Source organism: Triturus cristatus, chromosome 5_1 (genome assembly GCF_964204655.1).
Source record: "Triturus cristatus chromosome 5_1, aTriCri1.1, whole genome shotgun sequence".
NCBI classification, from domain to species: Eukaryota; Metazoa; Chordata; class Amphibia; order Caudata; family Salamandridae; genus Triturus; species Triturus cristatus.
This window is the reverse complement of record NC_140587.1, coordinates 78,562,988-78,584,716: the sequence shown is the minus strand read 5'-3', so window position 1 is coordinate 78,584,716 and position 21,729 is coordinate 78,562,988. Positions and strand designations below refer to the sequence as shown.

General features: G+C 45.0%; 2 protein-coding genes across 2 annotated transcripts in view; both read right to left on the bottom strand.

The window, feature by feature from the left end:
* Positions 1-21,729, bottom strand: part of LOC146830237 (E3 ubiquitin-protein ligase TRIM7-like) — a 178,516-nt gene that overhangs the window by 32,300 nt on the left and 124,487 nt on the right. The gene's annotated exons all lie outside the window — the stretch shown is intronic.
* Positions 11,344-21,033, bottom strand: LOC146830239 (uncharacterized). Its single transcript, XM_085604439.1, has 2 exons — positions 19,766-21,033; positions 11,344-19,499 (listed from the first exon to the last, which is right to left on the bottom strand). The coding sequence occupies exon 2, from the start codon at positions 18,023-18,025 to the stop codon at positions 14,099-14,101; it is 3,927 nt and encodes a 1,308-aa protein (XP_085460565.1). The 5' UTR covers positions 18,026-19,499; positions 19,766-21,033; the 3' UTR covers positions 11,344-14,098.

Genomic DNA, 21,729 nt, shown 5'->3' with positions numbered 1-21,729 from the left:
AACACATGGCAGCCCTCCGCCCTCGGGAGACCTCCCACCTGACAGACCACGCTCGGAACCTCGGCATCATCCTCGACTCCATCACCATGACCCACCAGATCAACGCCATCTCCTCCACCAGCTTCAACTGCCTCCACATCCTCCGAAAGACCTTCAAATGGCTGCCCCGAACACAGAAAAACCATCACCCACGCACTCCTAACCAGCAGAATGGACTACGGAAACGCCCTCTACGCCGGAGTCAACAGGACCCTTCTACACAAGCTCCAAACCATCCGATGTTGTGGAGGGATTTGTAGGTGTGGGTGAGAAGCTTGAAGGTTATTTTCTTCTCGACAGGGAGCCAGTGTAGGTCTTGCAGGTGTTGAGTCATGTGTTTGTGCCGAGGGGTCCTGAGGACGAGTTTGGTCTCGGCATTCTGGATGTTATGTTATGTTATGTTATCCGTTCTTCTATAGCGCACAGCTGCCCCAGCAAAGGGGCGTCCCGGCGCTCAGACAGGCAGAATGAAAAATACATAGAACAGAGAAGCAGATAGAGAAGGGGAGAAGCAGAGTAAGGAAATGATATCCTATGTAGTAAAATTACAGCCAGAGGGAAAAAGATAAGTTTTAATAGCCCTCCTGAACATGAGCAGGTCATCAAGGGCACGAATATGAGCAGGTAATGAGTTCCAAAGCCTAGCCGCCAAAAAGCGGAAGGAACGCCCTCCGGCTCTGCAGCGTTTGAACAGTGGTTCTTGTCTGCCCACCGCGGTACAATGAGTGTCCTGAAGGAGCACAGTTGACAGCTTTTCTGCTGCCTATTGATCTTGTGCCTCAATCACACCAAGTAGGGTCAAGCCACCTCCCAGGCAAACTAAAGGAAATCACCTGCAGATGGTGCACTCCCAGGGCAGAAAAAGATGAACTCCTCTCCCTCCAAGGGTCGGCACTAGTACAGCGGACATCCCCGCTGTAGCACACCAGGCCCCCTCCGAGCAGAAACGAGGGTGCTCAAGCCTTAGGTCAGGAGCTTAGCTAGTTTACTGCTGAGGGGCAGTGACGGGGTGATACCAGGCTGCTAAAAGATATTAATGAAAGAGCTTGCCTAGCAGGCATTAATGCTCATAAATACCTGGGGAAACGCAATGGAGAGAAGAAAAGGGCATGGCACCGTACGTCCCTTCAAAAACCATGCAACACAAAAAGTCGTACGGTGACAGCGATCCACAAAGAAGTGTATTCAGAGTGGTGCACCCTCAACGGAGCTGAAACCTTAGGCTTATGGGGAAGTCATCCTTAATGGAAGAGGAAACCTCACACACTTGTTAGTGTCATGCTTCATCATAGGAATCCTCTCCCCAACCTAGGACAATGCAAATAAAAAACTGGACTGGATGACCTACACATACACATGGACATCGGGAACTTGATACCTCTCTAATACGAATAATGCCTATGACCATCAACACACACACACACGCATACACACACACACACACGCATACACACACACACACACACACACATACATATATACACATATATATATATATATATATATATATATATAGTGTGATTTTAGTTTCAGAAGGTGCTAGAGTGCACACAAGAAAAAGAGAACGAAGAGACGGAACATGCATTGAGAATGGACAGAACGTGGCTTGTTTAACATATTTGAATAACTCTCTATGATTTGCAAAGCAAATACAACAAGGCTATCAGCCCAATTTCTGCCGCCACTTTGCTGCCTGTCTGGAGGGGACTCTAAGTCCCAGGATTCTTGCTCTTCCTAGGATGGAGGAGCGTGCCCACTATCTCGCGCTAAAAAGCACGTAAGACTCCCACAGCGCTGGACGCTGCAACAGCCCGGTTTCTGCCACCACATTGCTGCCTGTCTGGAGGGGACTCAAAGTCCCAGGATTCTTGCTCTTCCTAGGATGGAGGAGCGGGCCCACTATCTCGCGCTAAAAAGTACGTAAGACTCCCGAAGCGCGGGACACGCCCGGGCGAAGCGGGGCCAAGGGCAGGCCCGTCCTTGCCCATCATTGAAAGGAAGAGGCAGGGCAGGGCCACCCCCCCCTTTTGATTTGCGGACCTTCTAATTGTAAATTTAATCCATCTTCACACTGTTTACATCTTCGTTTTGGCACCTATTAATGACTCTGCGCTTGGGCTCTACTATTTGCAATCTATCAGAACAATTGTAGACTGGAAAGATCGGAGTACCGGAACCTGGCCTACTTGTTAATTGAAGGGTCGTTTATTATCACTTTTTTAATCCCCTGGGTAGATGGGAATCTGGCTGTCGTTTGCTGTGCTTGCTGTGATTTAGTCATATTATTGAATTATATTGTATGACGTGGGTGTTGTGATTTGGCGTCAGTACAGTAGCTCCCTGTTCTTTATGGCGGCTGGGATCTGTGTGCTTATAACCCAAATTCTGGGTGTACTAGCGCTAATTGTCCTTTTTTTAATTGTTGATTAGAAAAGAACTTTGGGGTGTCATTTTGGTCTATTCTTTAGACTTGCTAGATATTAACAACCATAATACGCTATAGGGAAAAGGAAGACTAGAGACCATGAAAGTGGGGATGGAGGGTCACAACCAAAGACTAAAGTAAACAAAACCTCCAAAGCACGCAAGTTGGCAGGAGGCAATTGTGTTCTTGAGCGTATAGATGACCTCCTTGTTGAATGAGAGGATATTCTTTTCTTCGCCAACTGTCTCGCCACTGGTCCTTTACCCCTCTAGCCCACCAAACCTCACTAGCAGCAAAAAGTCCCAACAGCATAGACGTATCCCATCCATGTTTAGTAAGCCTAAAACACGCAGCACAAAGAACTGATCCACTGACCACTCACTATTGCCAGGCAAGCTCAACGCAGATAGAGTAGAGGTAGTTGAGATAGAGGGGGCGCTAAACTCTGAACCCCTAGTCAGGACTCTAGATAATGCCTCAGCTGTTCGTAACCCCCTCACTCTCTCTAATAAGTTTCTTTCACTTCAGCCTATATGCAAGCCATTAGGGGCAGGGGAGATGGGGTCAGGCAAAGACCATAATCTAGACGATGGTAATCAGGAAGTAAGAGCTGACCAAGGCCCCGGTGATATTTCAACATGGTCATAAAGTGAGACAACAACCACTAACCAGGCTCAAGACCCACGTAAGACTATGGCTGACTTGAGATCTGAGATAGATAACCTAAAAAAAGCAGTACAAGAGTGGACGTTCAAATAAAATTGCTAGTAAATAAAGGTGATATTGGAGTCTAACTGCTTAAGCAGTTTCCTAACGAATGTTCGGCCAGCACTTTTACCACTGCTAGCTCTTCCACTCACCCCTTAGGTACTGCTGCTAAGTTCATTCGTAAGAACTCTTCCGAACCCCTGCTTAGGCACTCCGAGTTGAATACAAATATAACTCACAGGCGAACCCCAGTCCAGCTGCCATATAGTAACTTCCCGATGCCCCCTCGTGCCAGCAATAACACTTTTCAAAATATATCTAGTGGGCAACTGACATCACATGGACCACCTAAGAGTATTTTTTTTATCAATGTCCCTGGACTGATTGTATAGAGCTACTTTTTAGGAATGCAAACATTGTTCATGACTTAATTGCGTTAGAAGCTAGGTTTAATCCTACTCTTGGCAAAACCGAAAGGGGATGATGGACGGAGTGTTGAACACTGCAAGCACTCACCCCCAGGCAACTGATCTGGGTTTTATCCATCATCATTCTTTAGCTCACTCCGCCACCCCAGTTCAGACATGGCCATATTCAAATCAGTCTGAGCCTGTGCCTCATGGGAACAGTCCAGCCCGAACTGCCAAGCCATGTCTTCCCTGGACCGGAAACAAGCTTCCTAGGACCGGTTTCTGGCATTTCAGCCATCTTCAGCCAGGCTAGCTTGAATCCAGTGGCAAAGTGAGCAAGGGACCCACGTCTGGGCTTACACTGCCATCTTAGGGCACACAAAGCAAAACCAAAGGGGATGATGGACGGAGTGTTGAAAATTGCAAGCACTCACCCCCACCCTAATCCTACTCTTGTACAGGGATTCGGATGAAGTATCGCCCTCAAATGCATCCACCATTGTTAACCACCCATAATCTGGCTCATCAACAGACATCTGGTTCAAACCTTGATGCACATGACTGACTTGCCCACTCAACTTTGCGATTAGGTTCTATACCTCGTCCCCCTACACCAATTCCCTGTGTTTCTGGAATACTTTTTCTGATGCTTTAACCCTGCTCACAGCAACGGTCCAGGATTCGTTAATCAGCAAAGTGAACCTGGCCGTAATCAGTTGCCGCAGCAAGGGGGGTAGTTCCGAGGCACATAGAATGGGATATCAGGGAGGAGATTCAGGAGACTGTGTAAACACTGTACCTATAGGTAGCAAAGATCAGAGGACTACATTCTCTCTATTGTCTTGTACATTGGGTCCAATACATAGAAAAGCATGACATCTGCTTTCTACAAGAAACATGGTGCTCTTCCCCTATCTTTATCCCGGGTATATTCCATTCCATCGTCCTGCGATCGCTAGTAATACTGGGTGCCCAAGAGGAGGTTTATTAATTCTAATCAAAATTGATCTCCACTGTTCGGTCAAAGAACTAAAGACCAATAATCCGGACATACTGGCGTTTCAACTAAGGGTTGAAGATGGGTTCGGGACGGACCTTTTTAATGTATATGCCAGAGGGACGAAGATGGGAAGTACATCTATCAACCTCCAGGAGTTGGAGTACCTTTTGGACACCAGGGAATCCTCATTACCATTAATAGTTGCAGGTGTGACACCACAACTGGGACTGCTGAACATATGGGCTGCAACTGATCTCACTGAAGTCAAACAGCAATTTACAACATTGGGGTACACGTTGGTCAAACGGGGCTGGCGAGAGGGTGGGGGGGGAACAAACCCGCCATCCACTACCATGTGGCGAAAGAGCTGGACAGGTGCATGTTGGCGGAGACGGAGGTCTTTGTAGCTAGGGGTTGCCCCAAAAATGGGATCGGAAGTGGTTAAAGTGGAACGTGTATCGTGGCGATATCTGTGTGTCCCCTACGGTATAACTGGAGATGCTCAGAAATGTAGATAGAGATGGAAGTGTTTGACATAAATCTTGATTTAATATACACACATGTAATGTACTGAATAACTTGCAAAATGTCATCTTAACTATTTCTCTATGGCTGTCATTAAAACCTATAAACACATTAAAAAAACAATTGTTGCAGGTGACTTCAATACCACCTTTTTTTTTTTTTTTTTAAACGTTATTTTTATTTTTTATACCATTCAATAACAATATTGACAGATGGGAAAATACGTCATCAATGCAATGTGTATGATCAACAGGTATGGAGGTAGAGCAATGATCAATGAATCTCGCAGAAGGGTTACTCAAGAGAAAGCATTCATACCCATCAACAGTGACAATCCGAATAGTACATAGGACCATTCTACTAGAAGTCTATTTGCAAATAGAGAGCGGGAAAGCGTTTCTTATAAGCCAGAACCAGCCCTCGCATGAGATAATGTAAGGGCTCCCCCTTCTACATCCAAATCCAGCTTGTAATACGTCAACCATGGGGACCAAATTTTTCGGAATTTACGTGGGCAGCCCCTAGCTTTATAAACCACTTTCTCTGCAGCCTTGTATAAATCCATATTGGATTTCCATTCTGTAAATGTAGGAAGGCGCTGTGCACCCCAGTACTTGGCTATGTCCCGTTTAGCCACTACCAACCCAAGATTAGCAAGTAAGAGTCCATATCGTGGCAGATCGACATCAGTGGGAATTCCCAATAGTAGGAATTTCACATCCATCTCATTGGTTGCCCCAAGTATTTTATTTAATTCCCCCACTATTGTGCGCCAGTAGGGCTGAATGTGACTGCACTCCCAAAGAGTGTGAATGTATGTGCCATGTTTCGTACAGCATCTGAGGCATGCAGGGTCCTCCACCCTCCCCATCTTGTGCAATCGTTCCCCATTATAGTAGACCCTATGAAGGATCTTGTATTGGATAAGACGCAGTCATAATTTGATCGCCACCTCACGTGGGTGCATGAGGGCCGCTTCCCAGTCTATATCCTCAAGGGGTCCTGTGGTGAGTTCCCACTTTGCGCAAAGTGGGCCAAGACCATCTGGCATGTTATTGAGCTGCGTTTTGTATGTCAGCGATATCGCCTGAGTCGGGATCTCCTCCTGAAGGAGTCTGCCCTCAAGGGGGGTGTATTCCGGCAGCGCCCCGTCGTCCAACCATTCCGCCCGCCAGGCATGGCGAAGCCTAAGGTACGCGTAAGTTTGAGAACTATGCAGTTGATATTTGGATTGAAGGAACAAGAAGGAGACCAGGGAGCCTCTCTCCAGGAGGTCTCCTATCTTGAAAATGCCAATGAGGTCCCATTGTTTGAAGCCCCTCAGCTTCCGGATCTCGCGCAGACTAGCTCCCTCCCTCCCATAATGGGGTCTCCCGTGTAGGTTTCCCCTCCCATCTCATCAATTTCCCTGCAGTTTTCAAGGCCTCTATTACCCGTTGGGTAGCGGGAAGGTGTTGTGTCGTGCCGGCACCCCCGTATAGATGGTGCAGGTGGGAGCGTTCATGGAACTTAAGCCTTTCCAGCCTATATGCCGGATGGTCCACTTATGCGTGAATCCACTCATTAATAATGATAAGGTGGGCCGCCCTATCGTAGGCTCTGACATCTGGTACGGCCAACCCCCCGTTGTAAGGATTGCGCAATGCTATCCGTGGATGAGCACCATCCCAGAGGAGGAGGCGCAACTCACTATCAATAGAAGCGAAAATTGTATCAGGTAATTTTTGATAAGTGTTCTGAAGAACATAAAGAAGCTGAGGGACCGTCTCCATTTTGTACATGGCGGCTCTTCCCATGATAGTGAAAGGAAGTTTCCTCCACCGCTTCCCATCTGTATGAAAATTCAGCAGCACCCGTCGTATATTGCGATCCACGCGAAGCACGGGGTCAGTGGTAATATAAAGGCCCAGATAAAGAAAGCAGCCGGGATAAGTGTAAGATGTGGGATCACTACTTACTGGATAGAGGGTGGACTTAGTCCAGTTAATCTTGTGACCAGCGTAGCTGCCATATTCTTAAAAGATGTGTACAAGATGGAGGAGCGTGTCAGCGGGCCGCGTGACAGAGCAGAATATCATCTGCATATAACAATATGCGTTCTTCCTCCAGTGACCCGGGAGCATTTAGGAAGCCACCCAGGTCAGGGGCGAACCACGCAGGCCAGGGGTACCAATATGAGGGCAAACAGTAGGGGAGACAAGGGGCAACCCTGTTTGGTGCTGCGTTGTATCGGCCAGTTGGCGGAGAGAGTGCCATTGACCCGTACTCGTGCCTCGGGTGTGTTATATAACAACGCCAGCCACTCTAGAAAAATCGGGCCGAAGCCCATTGCTTCCAGAGTGCGCCACATGAAGGGCCAGTGAATCCTGTCAAACGCTTTCTACGCATCACGCGAGAGAAGCAAATGGGGAGTGTCGCGAACCTGTACTGTGTCCATCCAGTTAGCTAGGCAGCGAAAATTAAGACGGGTAGCACGCTTAGGCATAAAGTCAGATTGGTCTTGGTGCACCAGCGGAAGAATCACGCTTAACAGGCGCTGTGCAAGAATCGTGGCCAGGATTTTTGTTTCAATATTAAGGAGGGATATGGGGTGATAGGACCCACAATCATCTGGGGGTTTCCGTCTTTATGAATGACCACCACTGTGGCTAGACAAAGGTCTTGACGGAGACACCCCTGTTCCTTTGATTCAACGAACATCTTTAGGAGATGGGGCGCCAGCAATGCAGTGTTCAGTTTAAAAAATTCACTCGGCAGGCCATTAGGGCCCGGAGTCTTACCTGCTTTCTGGTGACCTATGGCCTCGGTAACCTCCGCCAGTGTCAAGTCGCCCTCTAGGCTATCTCGTTCGTCGGGTGTAAGGGTGGGCATGTCAATACCTTGAAGGTATTGGCGTATCTGAGAGTCTCCCGCTTGAGTACGGGCTCCATAAAGAGCATTGTAATAGCGCTCATAAGCCCCTGCAATATCCTCCAGAGTGGTATGAACAGTCTCTTGCTCCTTTATAGACAGTACCCATCGTGACTCAATTTCTTTCCGCCCCAGCCACGCCAACAGTTTCCCCGCCCGATCTCCCGTTTCGTAAAGGCGATGTTGGGTTGCTAGTTGGTATGTTTTTACCTCATCAGTCGCAAGCGCTAAGTATTCGTGCCTGGCTATTTCAAGCCGGCGCAGATCCTGTTCCGTCATTGTGGCCTGGCTTGTCCCTTCCAAGTCCAGGAGGGTATGTTCTAACTCTACAAGCTCCTGAGTTGCACGTTTCTTCTTGTGGGCCAGTACATTTTGCGCCCTGTCACGCAGTACCGTCTTGTAGGCCTCCCACAAAGTAATTGCAGATGGGACTGAACCTTCATTTTCAGTGAAATATAGCTAGGAGTCAACACGGAGCTCTTCAGCAACTTTCTCATCACGCAGCTCCCATGCATTAAGTCTCCATTGCGGAAGCCGTCGACCTCCTCCACCACCCATTTTCATGAGCAGGGGAGAATGGTCCGATATTCCCCTAGCCAGGTAGTCTGTGTCGGCCACCCGCTGCATCTACCCTGCTGGAGCGATAAGATAGTCCAAGCGGGAGAACACCTTATGGGCGCTGGAAAAGTAAGAATATGTCCGCCGGAGCGGATGGTGGCGCCGCCACAGGTCAGACAGGCCCAGTGACTCTAAAAAACGGGACAGAGGTGTGACATCTGGGGTGTCCCCTCGGGCTAAGGAGCGGTCCAGTAGGGGATTCAATACATCGTTGAAGGATATTTAAAAACTACAACCCACCTCAAACCTACTGCTAAGAACTGTCTTCTGCTCTATGACAGTTTTCACCCGAGACACCTCAAGGAAAACCTACCATTTGGACAATTCCTCAGGTTAAGAAGAAACTGCAGGGAAACTAATGACTATGAGGAACAGGCCAAAGACCTGGCAAGAAAATTGAAAGACAGAATATATCCTTCACATATCATCAACAAAGCAAAGAAAAGAGCAAAAAACAATAACAGAGATGCTTTCCTGGAGACTTACGCGAAACAAGAAACAGAAAAAGACAGAAGACCCATCTGTATCACCACTTTTAGCACAGCGTCAGACAAAATCACTAAAATGGTGAAGAAACATTGGAATATGCTAAACAGCGGCAACCTAAATATCGCTACACCCATGTTTTCACATAGGAGAGGCAAAAATCTACAGGACCTCCTAGTACACACACGCCCGAGACCTAATCAAAGGAACAAGCAACAGACCATAAGCACTCTACCAACGGGCCACCACCCGTGTCGGAACTGTAGTGTGTGCCACCTGACCTCCACCACAAAAAAGGTCCTTTTTAACACAGGCACGTCATGGGAACTCCGAAATTTCACCACATGTAACACAGTAGGTGTAGTTTATCTGATCACATGTTCCTGTACTCTCCACTATGTGGGCATGACCACCAGGAAGGTGAGCACAAGGATTTGTGAACACCGCAGCAACATCCGGTGCCACAGAGCAAGTACCAGGATGACAGCACATTTTAATGATATGCAACACACACCAAAAGACATGAGGTGGGTGGTGCTGGAGCATATCAAACCATGTGACAACCTTGAACAAAGGTTGCTGGAAAAAGAACAACGTTGGGTCTTTAAATTGCGCACTGATACCAAAGGGCTAAATGACCACATCCCGTGGGGTCAATTTGTCAGATAAATATAGCATGTCCAGAGTCAACAACCATATAAGAACCACTTGATTTCGCTTGGTCTTTTTTCCTCCCCTTTCTCTTTATTTTTCTTTATTTTCTTTATTATCTTATTTTATTTAACTTTACCCTGTCAATGCTATGCCCCATTGGACACAGCTCACATAGGACCTAATCCCCATTGGGACTTCCTCACCACTTCCAGGTTACTAGCCTAAGATGGCTGCCATCTTATTGTGACACTTTCACAATAGAGATACCCTCTCTACCTTTCATCTGAGAACCGCCCAGTACCGCAGGGTTTGAGACCCGCTTTTCTTATTTAACTTTTCTTAAAACATTTATTTATTTTCCCTTTTGAAAGTCATGTAGCCCATGTGCACAATTTTAATATATTCGAGTACTCTCTGCCCGTCTTTTAGACCCACGCGTCCGACAAGGACACCTAAGATGGCCCCCACCATTTTACCTGAGTACGCGGCATAGTCTTCCCCAATGCGTCCGTGACCAGGAAGTTTCTCGATCCTCTATTTAGACCTCTCAAACCCCAGACACGCTAAGATGCGGTCCGCCTATGGGAACGAGTAGGTCAATTCGACGGAGGCTAGCCGAGTCAAGTAAGCTTTGTTCTTCCCCGCATTTAGGATTCCTCATGACCGGGAGCCCATTGTATATTTACAAATTCTGACTTCCCTGTTTTCGGGGTCTCCTTAGCGCCATGCCGAATCAAGAACTTTTTTACCTTTGATTTCCTCTAGGGTTTATTCAGGCTCCTCAACCCAGGCAGACCATGAGGTTTATTTTTGCCAACTATTAAGTAGGTCTATAAGGCAATGCGCTATTGTTCATGTTATGTTTGTTATGTCTGATGTCAGTAGTATAGGTTGTATACTACTCGTCACCATGTATTTTCGCTAATTGGATGTGACAGGTGGCCACGCCCCTTCGGTCCGTGTTGCCACGCCCCTTTGGTCCGTGTGTCTATATTGGACGTGTTCCAAGTCTGATTTTAATCGGGGTTTTAATCGGTCCTTATAACGTATTGATAAGATTATAGCATTTTATTGTTTTATAGGTCGTTATTTTGTGAATCAAGGCTTATAAAATGATACGGCGATGAAATAAAAAATAAAAATAAAAAAATAAAAAAAAATAAAAAGCGTATAAAACGATAAGTTAGGATTTGTGAATCAAGGCTTATAAAATGATACGGCGATGAAATCAAAAAGCGTATAAAACGATAAGTTAGGATTTGTGAATCAAGGCTTATAAAATGATACGGCGATGAAATCATAAAGCGTGTAAAACAACCAGGCATGCCCGGGCATGTCTTGCTTTAGGCATGTTTATGGGGGACTCAGTACGTATAAATCGACCAGGCATGCCCGGGCATGTCTTGCTTTAGGCGTGTTTATGGGGGCTCAGTAATCGGATATATGGGGTGCAGCTACGAATTAAAATGATATTTTATACATTTCCCATCATCACATTATTGAAAAGAATAATAACGCGTTTTAGAACAAATTGCTTTTATTAAATGTAAAATGAAAGCTCGGAGAAGTTTTATTTTGGGTCAATATTTACAATTTAATTGAAACCATTTTTTACATAACAGAAAATCACATTTTATGTAATTACAGTTTCATTATATGGAATTACATATACTGACAGCATTTAGTGACAATAGAAAAAAAAAGAAAATCAAGCTTATAGTTGAATAATGAGGTAGAGGTAGTTATCAAATATAATATGAACCATTGCATATAAATCACAGTATCAACAGCACACATAAAATCTGCGGAAGTTACATTAAAAAAGGAATCACAGCATATTTTTGGTACCCGGTAATAATCACAGATAGCTATAAAACATTTGTAAAGTATAGAAAACACATAGTCAAGCTTATAGTTGAATAGTGAGGTAGCGGTAGTTCTCAAATACATTATAAACCAAGACATATGAATCACAGTATCAACAGCAGACATCAAATATGCGGAAGTTACATACATTTTTTAAAAGAGGAATCACAGCTTATCGTTGTTAACTTATAATAATCACGGATAGCGATAATACATATATAAATATAGAATTCACATATTTAAGCTTATAGTTGAATAATGAGGTAGCCGTAGTTAGCAAATACATTATGCACCTTGGCATATAAATCACAGTATCAACACTGAAAACAAAATGATGTACATAAAAATCAAGAAACCATAGCGTATTAACATCAACCAGTAATACGCAGTATGGCCACCGGGCATAAAATTATACAAAAACTATATGTTGTGATACAGATGAGGTATTTACATAAAAAAATATTTAGTTACCCAGTAAAAAGCATAGGTCTCTATTATAAGTCACGGGTGCTAAACAGACAACCATGGCAATCTCGCAAAGTGTTTTCTTTTTTTTGGCGGGAGTGCTTGGCCGTGTGTTGTTACGGGTTCGTGAGCATTGTCAGCGGTATCACGGAGGGCAAGCGTCGGTGCTCTTCGAGGGGTCAGTGAAAATGGTGATGCGGGGGGAGAAGGGATAACAAATGGTGCAACGGCGTTGTTCTTTAAATCTTCTAAGTGGATACGATGACCACCATTTCCTAGCACCGATGTCGGAATGTTCAGTTCTGCTAGGCTCTGCATGAAGGCATCCCAACCGACAGGCGCTTTATTATTTGCAAAAGAGTGTGTTTGGGTGGCGCCTCTGATCAAATCATGCAGGTTTGAACCACGTATAACATTACCTTTATAAAGAAGTTCCCCCTTATCATTCCAGAAAGCGATGTCTTTATTTTGATGAATTTTATTAAGAAGTAATTCTGCTTTCTTTTTGTGCCGGGGGTTAACGTTGTCAAGGATTTCATTAACTAGATTAAAGGCGTGTGATTCTGGCTCTCTGACCGGTGAAACGGGTGGCTCTTGACTTTCAGGCATGAATAAAGTCAGGCCCTCTTTTTCCATTTTACCATGATGGACAAAGTTCAGATACTTTTGAAGGATAGCGGTATAAAGCTTAGCTTTCTCGTGCACCGGTAAATCACTACGATGAAGAATTTCGCGCATCTCAGCGTCCAACAGATCCGTGGCTGATTTTCTAATGTCGGTATCAGCGCTTGGGGGACTCCGCATTCTGTCTAGCTGATGTTTAGGAACGAGATACATTTTTTCAATGTGAGCCATCACCGGCGGCGCAGCAGGCCCGAGAGAAGCGGGATAGCAATGCCTAGCAGCGATCCTATGAAGCCCCCAGACTGCTTGACAAGACTTTTTTTTGTTTTAATAGAGATCCTCTTATTGCTCAGTTTTTTAACAAGATTACTTTTCTTTTTAAGCACTCGGATCTGTTGAGGACTCAAAGGGACATTGCCCTTCAAGGTATTTAGGGCTATCTCCGATATCGCTGCTACTAAATCGTCAGACGCGGAGCATAGAAGAGCTTTCCTTTGTTGTGGGGATGATGAAACCAACAGTCTTAAAAGAGCTAGATTGCGCGCTATCCGGCTGGACATGGTCATGAGTGTGTTGGAGCTCTAAACTGGAGCGCTGCTTTTTATTTATCTTCTTTTTATAGCCGGGTAGGACTTTTTTAGAGTATAAGCAACAGGAAGATCCGGTGGGAAAAGCCCGGTCCTTAATCTGTAATCCTCCGGCGTGCCGGCGTTTAAATCTACAAAAAGATACCCATAGGGGCTCTGAGTGGCGTCCTCAAAGGCTTCTAGAAAGAAACTAGAGCGACCCGGGTACATCTGTCTGGCTAGAGTCGTTATTTGAAGCTTGTCTCGGGGGTTTTTGAAAAGCACCATGTACTTGGTGTTCAGAGCGATGGTTCGTGAGCTCTTACCTTGGCAGAAGACGTTTTGCACAATGTATAAAATGCTAAGATTACGATGGTGAACATACTGAGTAAAAGCTTTTTCAATTTCACCGCTGTCACAAGCAGAGGCCATTAGATCATCTACAATTAACATATTAACACTAGAGGGTGGAAATAAAATGTCATCATTTAAGGCGGCGGGGAGCCCCTCGACAAATTTGAGGTGTGGAAGCTTTAGCGCGAGTTCTTGATAGAGCCGCTGCCAACAGGAATAGGCCCACACTACGTTGGTGGGTGGCTGGGTCAGCATTTGATGCGCATTTTCCAAAAGTTTTTTTACAAAGTAACTTTTACCAGAATTGGAAGGACCTGCGAGGATGCATGAGAACGGATGTTGCAATCTAATATCCATACTTTAAACAACCTCTAATAAACTATACACACCAAAAGCGGAAAGTCCTTTTTCTCGCTAGCCCCGTGTTTACACAGAGGCTGCATAACTCTTAAAAGCCGTAGGGCAGGGTTTTATAGTCCTCTTTAAGAACGCGCTTATCATATACAACCCTCAACGTTTTGCGAAGCGGTCGTGTCTCAATATCCCAACGTTTTTTAATTCTCACAATGCAGGGGTGCTGCACTACTAAGCTTTCATCTTCTGGAACACATTCACCTCTTTCGGCGTGCTTGGCATATTGAGTGACCAGCTCTTTTAAGTTTTGAAAATTTACTTTTTCGCGGTTCTGAACATTGAGGGTGATCCCCTTCACCTTCAAGCAGATTTTACCGCCTGATAAGCGGTAACCGTAGGTTTTGGGGCCGGCTGAAACAAACTCTGTGATGTGTTCATCGGGAGGTGTTTCGCTAGTGAGTTCCCCCAGATAGTCACCCACCGGAGGGTTAACATCGCCCTTTTTGCTCACAAAAATCACAGAGTCTGTGTCGTGGTAAAGACAGCGGTCTTGAAGCAACTCCAGGAGCTTGTACAACTCCAATCTAGCATAAGCGGTGGTGAAACTGGCAATAAATATGTTAGCGTTGCATGAAGGCGGGTAATGTTCTTTGGTATACCGCCAACACACACAAGCGGTATCATCATCTATGAACTCGCAAGATGACACCTCGCAGTAGGAAGTAAAAAAGTACTGATCAAATTCATCCGGCTCTGTCACTAGAGTAGTTTCTGAGCGGTCTTCTCTCTGCCCCAGTTTTCCCCATAGAGAGTTGAGAAACAGTTTAGCAATCTGTCTTTTAGTGGGGTTCACATGGATTTTATTAGAGCGCAATCGAATACCCTCTTTCTGAAAATATTCCCTCCGGTACTTCTGTTTCTCGGCATTATCACTACACCACTGGGGGTAACCCGAAGCTTCTTGCTTGTCTCTAAGGTGCAAGTTGATGTAGTCGGTAAACAGATCACTAGAAACATTTTCAAAATGCCATATCTCATAAATGCGATCTATCACATAGCCTTTTTTCAGAGCTACATTCACTTCTACAGTGCACCAGGTGCCGGTCAGAGCACGTTCGTCATCAGAGTGATCACACCGGAAGGTCTGTCTGGCTTCTGTGCAGGAGCGGCACAGGGTAAATAATAGTTTTCCCTCGAATCTGTAAGGAAGCACCGGGAAAAAAAGTCCTCTAGGCGGACGAATTCTACATCTGATTAGACCGAAATACATTTGAGGGGCTCCAAAATCTTTATAAAGGATCTTAGGATGTCCCACAGGGTAGACTTTTGTCTTGTTAACAAAGGGGTATAAGCTGGTAAAATCATAGTAAAAAATCTTTTCATCACCAGAGGCCTTTCGATAAAGAGTAACGGCGTTGGTTCGTCCTCCGTAGAGAGAATCACGCGGTTTCAAGGGCTCGGGTAAGTCACGATCCTTGATAAAAGTCTGCAGATCTAGATTACATGTTAACTGCTCACGCCACGCGTGTTCCCAAATACTTCTGACGTTGAAGCCGCGTCTTTTTAAAAACTCCTGTTTAATAGTTGTGCGGTTAAGCAACTGACCATATGTACAACCGGTCATCTTATTAAAATCGTTTCCGGCGTAACAAATTGGACAGCCGTGAAAAAAGCAACCATTAAATTCAAAGGCAGTAGGGACCCCGTCAATATTGGCATAACCATCTAAAAAATAGGACCCAATTTTAAGCTCCCCGCCCCTCAAAGCGTGACGGATGGTGATTCTTTCACTGTATTCCAAATACATCAACCATTGAATAGCGGGTGTTGAGAATCTCTTTTGCTGTCTGTGATAATTATCACGAGGTAGCAACGCTAATGTGTAAGGTTTTAAAAAACAAAATCTGAACATCGCCAAGCAGACTGAAGCTAAAGTGATGTACTGAAAGGGGTCGATGAAGTCAACATAGGCATACTCATTGGCCTGACCCGGGTTCACCAAGATTTGCTTGCTAGACATGGCAATGACGCCTTCTCTAAAGCGGATACACGCCTCTCTTAAAATGTTCACATCTTGTTGGCAGTAATGAGACAGCTCCTTCTGGAAATCAAACTCCCGATCTTTGTTCGATTCATACCAGGACACAAATTCTGTTTTCTCAGAGGGTGACATATAGTTTACACCGTAAAATTCTGCTGAGGGCATAGCACCAACGTATTTTTGGTTCTGCAAAGTGTTAAAGTAATGCGGGAAATACCCTTTAGACTCTTGGAAACCCATTGCCTGTGGAAGTTTACTGAGTTTCATGGGCAAAAAGTTTATAGAGTCTATAAACCTGATATTGAGTACTTTGGTTGTAACGCACATGAGCTTTCCTCCCTGAGTGATCAGTGACATTGCCACCTTTTCAAGCACTAGAGCTTTCACTACAAAATAACAGTCATATCCTTTAGAGAAATGTGCGAGAAAACTATAGTTTTGAAATCGGGGTGTAATGAATGTGTTGATAAAATCATTGACGCATGTAGGACCTGAAAACTCCCAAGTAGGCTCACCATTAATATGTCTGGCAAAAATATAATTTGGCTCGTGAATGATATTTTCCTGACGGCACTCCATATCGTAGAATATATAATCATTTGTTTTGGTCGGCGGTTTGAGTCTGCTCATAAAGCAGAGATGTGAATCAAATGAAAACACCCGGGCTTTACAGACACCGCATTCAAGGCCTTCGCATTCATGACTTTCGGGGCCGTAGAGACCGCACGAATCACACAACTTTTTGCTGAGACAGCTCACCTCCCCCGCCACGGCTAAAGCACGATGACGCTCTAAACACTCCGAAGAACGACAAAACAGTCGACACCGCGGACACCTTTGGAGATCGTTGGCAATGTCATGGCAATCGTTCGTAACGCACGCTTTGCAGAAGTCTGCGCACGAGTGATTGTATTTGTGGGTATAGGCCGAATGGCAATATTCGCAGTAATACCTAGCGCCGAGGAATTTTTTTATATCTTTCACACCGTAAAAATGGCTTTCATGTAAAAGAACAAACAGAATTTTAGATTTGTTGGCGGTACCGCTGGTGAAATAACGCCAGCCGCCTTCGTGATATAATACTTTAATCGTCACACCCAAGTAATTTTCAAATGCTTCTATGTCTTGCAAAGAGACATCCGTATCTGGGGGGATGTTTAGGGCATCGTGCATTAACTGTGCCTGCTCTGTCAACGTTCTATCCGTAGATTGACCGTGAGCCAATAACCCTGCCAAACACCCCGCCAGGCACAAATTTCCAGCTGTGTTGTTCAAATCAATCAACCATCGACGTTTCTTTTGAATGATCTTAGTAAACAATACAGAATTTAGAGCCCGTCTGGCACCGCCGCCCCTACTTTTTATCACAGTCACAACAAGTGTTAAACTTTGTGACCCCAGAATCTCTGCATTGCTATTCATCATGTCAACAATTTTGTTTAAGAAATCTGAGGCATCTAGGTCGTGATGCGGTAGCCTGCGAGTGTAAAAAGAGTTAGCCAGACCACCGCCGCTCAGGCGAATTTGTACATAATCGTTGGGGCCTATGTCTGGGGCCATTTGGTCCAGCAGCAGTTGGATAGAGTTAATAACCGCTTCTAGGGCCAGTCTAATAGAATCTATGAGATGAAGATTGACAAAACGAAATTCTTCATAAAATTCTATAGCTCTAAATTTTTTGATAACTCTTTGATATTGTCGCACGCTTTCTAAAAACACCGGCGCAGGGTTGTTACTGATGCTAGAATTATCGCAAGCGACAGCCGTTCTCTGAGGTGTTTGCTCTAACTGCGTGGGGCTCGGTGGTAAATACCCATTGTTGCTTTGAATATTACGGCGTATATTTCTCAAATGGTTTTTGGCTCTTTTTAGGTTTTTGGCTAACCGATTTCTGACTACTTTAGCGGCTAACCATTTCTCTTTACGTTTGGCGACTGTAGTTTCAGACCTTCTCGGCGACCTATGCTCTTTGGGGGTCATTATCAGTTTCCCGAGTCGAGACTCAAGGAATCAAGGTTGGCTTGGGCATCTGCTAAAATAGATGCGAGCGAAGTCTGAGTATTTTGGATCACGTCCTCTACTGCTAGTTTGACATCTGTTATGCCGCCGATATGTCCGGAAGCTTCCTGTACACGTAGAACATTAAAAACGGATGAACTGACGGGTGCAGAGTTCAAGCCTAATCCTTCTAGGGTATTTATTAGGGGAAAAATGGCGTAAATTGCCTGAAGTACAGCCGCGTCGCTGGGGAGTGAAGCTTTAACAGCAGCAGCAGCAGCCCCACTGCGGGGGTCAAGTGGTGTCTTTATCTCAACGTTAAGTGATTTTTTGACACTTAGGACGTCATCTATGGCGCGTGAGGAGACAGAGGACTCTAGCTGATTTTGAGCAGTTACTAAAGCAGCTGAAAGTGATTTCTCTAAATTTTGCTGTATAAGTACGATGCCTGCTTTGATGCGTTCAATGGCTTGTATCTGAGCTACTGTATCACGATTACTTAAAGCAAAAATAATAGCTTCGCAGAGAGGTGCTGTGTTCAGAGTGCTTCCCCTAAGGTTTGTTATTAAAGGTAAAATATCGTGGAATGCTGATGTTGCTGCGGTAATGTTTAGGGGTGGTGTGGGGTTATGTCTAGGAGCTTGTAGCGCCGCGGCGGACGCCCCGTTTGCTGCAGCACTGTGGACAATTTCAGTCTTTAAATTATGGTGAATAGCACCTGGTGCGACCCTTACTGGGGGGATGGTGATGGCTGGTCCTCCTCCTATTGTAACATCTGTGTGACACCCCCCTTGTGAGCGTGGGTTCTTGGAGCATTCGCTGTGTACAGCTGGTCCTGCTTTTGATCTGTTTTGTTGAACGGGTACATTCGCGTTTTCCCCCCAACAGTCATCATCGTCAAGCAGCGAAATTATTTCTTGTTCATCGGGGGGAATAATGGCGTTTGCTGGTTGCGCATGCAAGTTCTTTGATGGTTGAGAGTGAGACTTGGGGGTAGGAGTAGGTGGGGGGTGCACTAATACCGGAGTATCGCTGCAAGGGTGCGTTGTGACACCTAGAATCTGTTCTGAATTTCGGCTGGGGAGAACGCAACCAGGGGTAGGCGTGTTTGAATTCGAAACCTGGAAGGTCTGTAGAGTAGCAGAATTGTTATCATTAGCATTCGCTTTCCTATTGCGCTTTTGATCACCCTTTTCTTTACAGCCAGAGTGTCTCTTTCTCAAACCGCCACCATTTACAGACACCGGTGGAAACTCATGCAATGCAGGCCCCCCAACAGTACTCCCCCCAAAACCACCCTGCAATGTTTGTGGTGGCCCTCGCCGCCTCGCTTCTTTACGCTTCTGACCTTTGCTTTTCAGATCGTCAGGCGGCAACCTTGAACTCCTTTGTACAACCGGTTGTTGTGTATTTGATTGCTGCACGTGTTGGATGGAGATTGCATCATCAGTTTTATCTAAGTAAGAGCAAAAAACACAATTTTAATTCAAGCAATGAACAGTCGGAAGAGTCCTCAATAGTCATCAGTGCTACAACTAGACTGAGAGTGGCAGCGCAAGCTCGCTGGTGGCAGCACACACACACAAACACACACACACACACACACACAAGCACACACACACACACACACACACACACTCACACACACACGCACAAGCACGCACACATCAGCATGGTCTATGATAGAACATACTACCAGTAGAAAAGAGAATTAATTCTTACCAGCATGCGCGCTGAAGCCGCAAATTTGACTGGCTGCGATAGGATTAGGGCCTTCAAGCGCAGTGTCGAATAAAAGTGCGTCTGCCGCCTCGGCCACTTCCTGCGAAGACAAAAATGCAAACAGCTGTAACACATTTCCTATATCGGTTTAAATTAAATTACTTGAAAGCACCGCTATACGTATTTACAAGCTCATGCAAACAAAAGTACACACACACACACACACACACACACACACACACACACACACACGACCGCAGAAATAGACCCAGACCTTAGTTGTCAAATTATCTGCTTTTCAAGCCGCAGCTCAACCCCGGCTCGCTGGCCCCAGGCTATATAGTGACATTATTTAAGACCTCGGGCGCTATTAAATCATGATCTGTAAAGCAAGGAGGCGGACTAGTCCTTGACTTAAAAACACGGATCAATGAGCAGATAGTCTTTGAGGTAAGAGCATGTGCAAAATCTAAACACGCCGAGTATCATGTCATATTTCCTATTGCTTAAAATGCCAGCTGTTGTAACATTACTAAAAACCTTTTGACAGAGGAGCGAAAGACTTAATTAGAACCACATGCTAGAACATTTCAGACGGGGTCCGGCAAAAAAACCAAACACACACACACACACACACACACACACACACACGCTTTTTTTTATGCATCTTTCACGGTTCCTGACTAGCAGTTACAGTTAATTCAAAACACCCCGAGTTTCACCTAATTTTATCTATTGCTTAAAACCTTTTGACAGAGGAGCGCAAGACTTAATTAGAACCACATGTTAGAACATTGCCCAGGGACTTCGGTCTAATACGTCTTAGTTTGACAGTCTGAGCCGGATAAAAGCTTACATCCCTGATAAAAAGCATTTAACCTTTGAGAGATGACGCTAATAGAAGCGCAACTTCAAAAAGAGCTAGAGGATTATATAAAAAACATAAAACAAACTTCTTACCAACAATTCTTGCTCCTCAGACATGTTCATAAATGGAAACGGTGCTCAGTCAGCAGGAGGTGAAATCTTTCAGGGGCTTCAGCTTTTCAAGCGACCGATGTGGTGGAAGAATGAAGGTGTCACCAGCGCCGTTGGTTGGGGCGTCGTAGCTTTCCTGAGAGCTCCAGCCTGAATGTTCTTGCAGACCTCACGTTTTATACCCAAAACCCGACAGTTTCCCGCCACAATTCACAACGGTACAATCCACTAAGCATTTCAGGTTGAATATAAACAGCTGCGCGTTAACGTGGCAGCTAGTTGCTGAAAAAAAGTCAGACTGCCAAGTAAAGTTAGGCCCCCCTTTTTTTTTTATTCATATTTTTTGCAAACCTCGACCGGACACTAGGCACCATATGCGTACAATAACCTGTCTAAGCATTTCAGGATGAATATAACAGCTGTGCATTAACGTGGCAGCTAGGTGCTGAAAAAAAAAGTCAGACCGCCACGTAAAGTTAGGCCCCCTTTTTTTTATTCATTCATTTTTTTTTTGCAAACCTCGACCGGACACTAGGCACCATATGCGTACAATAGCCTGTCTAAGCATTTCAGGATGAATATAACAGCTGTGCATTAACGTGGCAGCTAGGTGCTGAAAAAAGTCAGACCGACACGTAAAGTTAAGGGCTTTTTTCATGCAATTTATTTAGATACATTTTATATCACAGAGTAAAAATGTTCGGTACAAATATGATTTTAAAAGTCCAATGAGAGCGTAAAATAGACCTTGTGGATGTCTGCTAGTTATCATAAACACTGTAAACATGCATATTATCAGTGAATGAAATACAATTTTGCATCGGTCTGTTATTTACACGGCCTCTTTTCAATCTGCGTAATTGCCTCAACACAAACCTTGTTACTAGAGCATCATTTGCCTTCAAATCAGCTGAATACATTTTTAAAATGCTTTCAAAGTCTACACCACGGCATCTATGAAATAAATAAAACAAACAATGTGCCCC

What these genes read in the sequence shown, in the direction of transcription:
- LOC146830239 (XM_085604439.1), bottom strand. Translation starts at nt 18,025, where the DNA reads ATGACCCCCAAAGAGCATAGGTCGCCGAGAAGGTCTGAAACTACAGTC.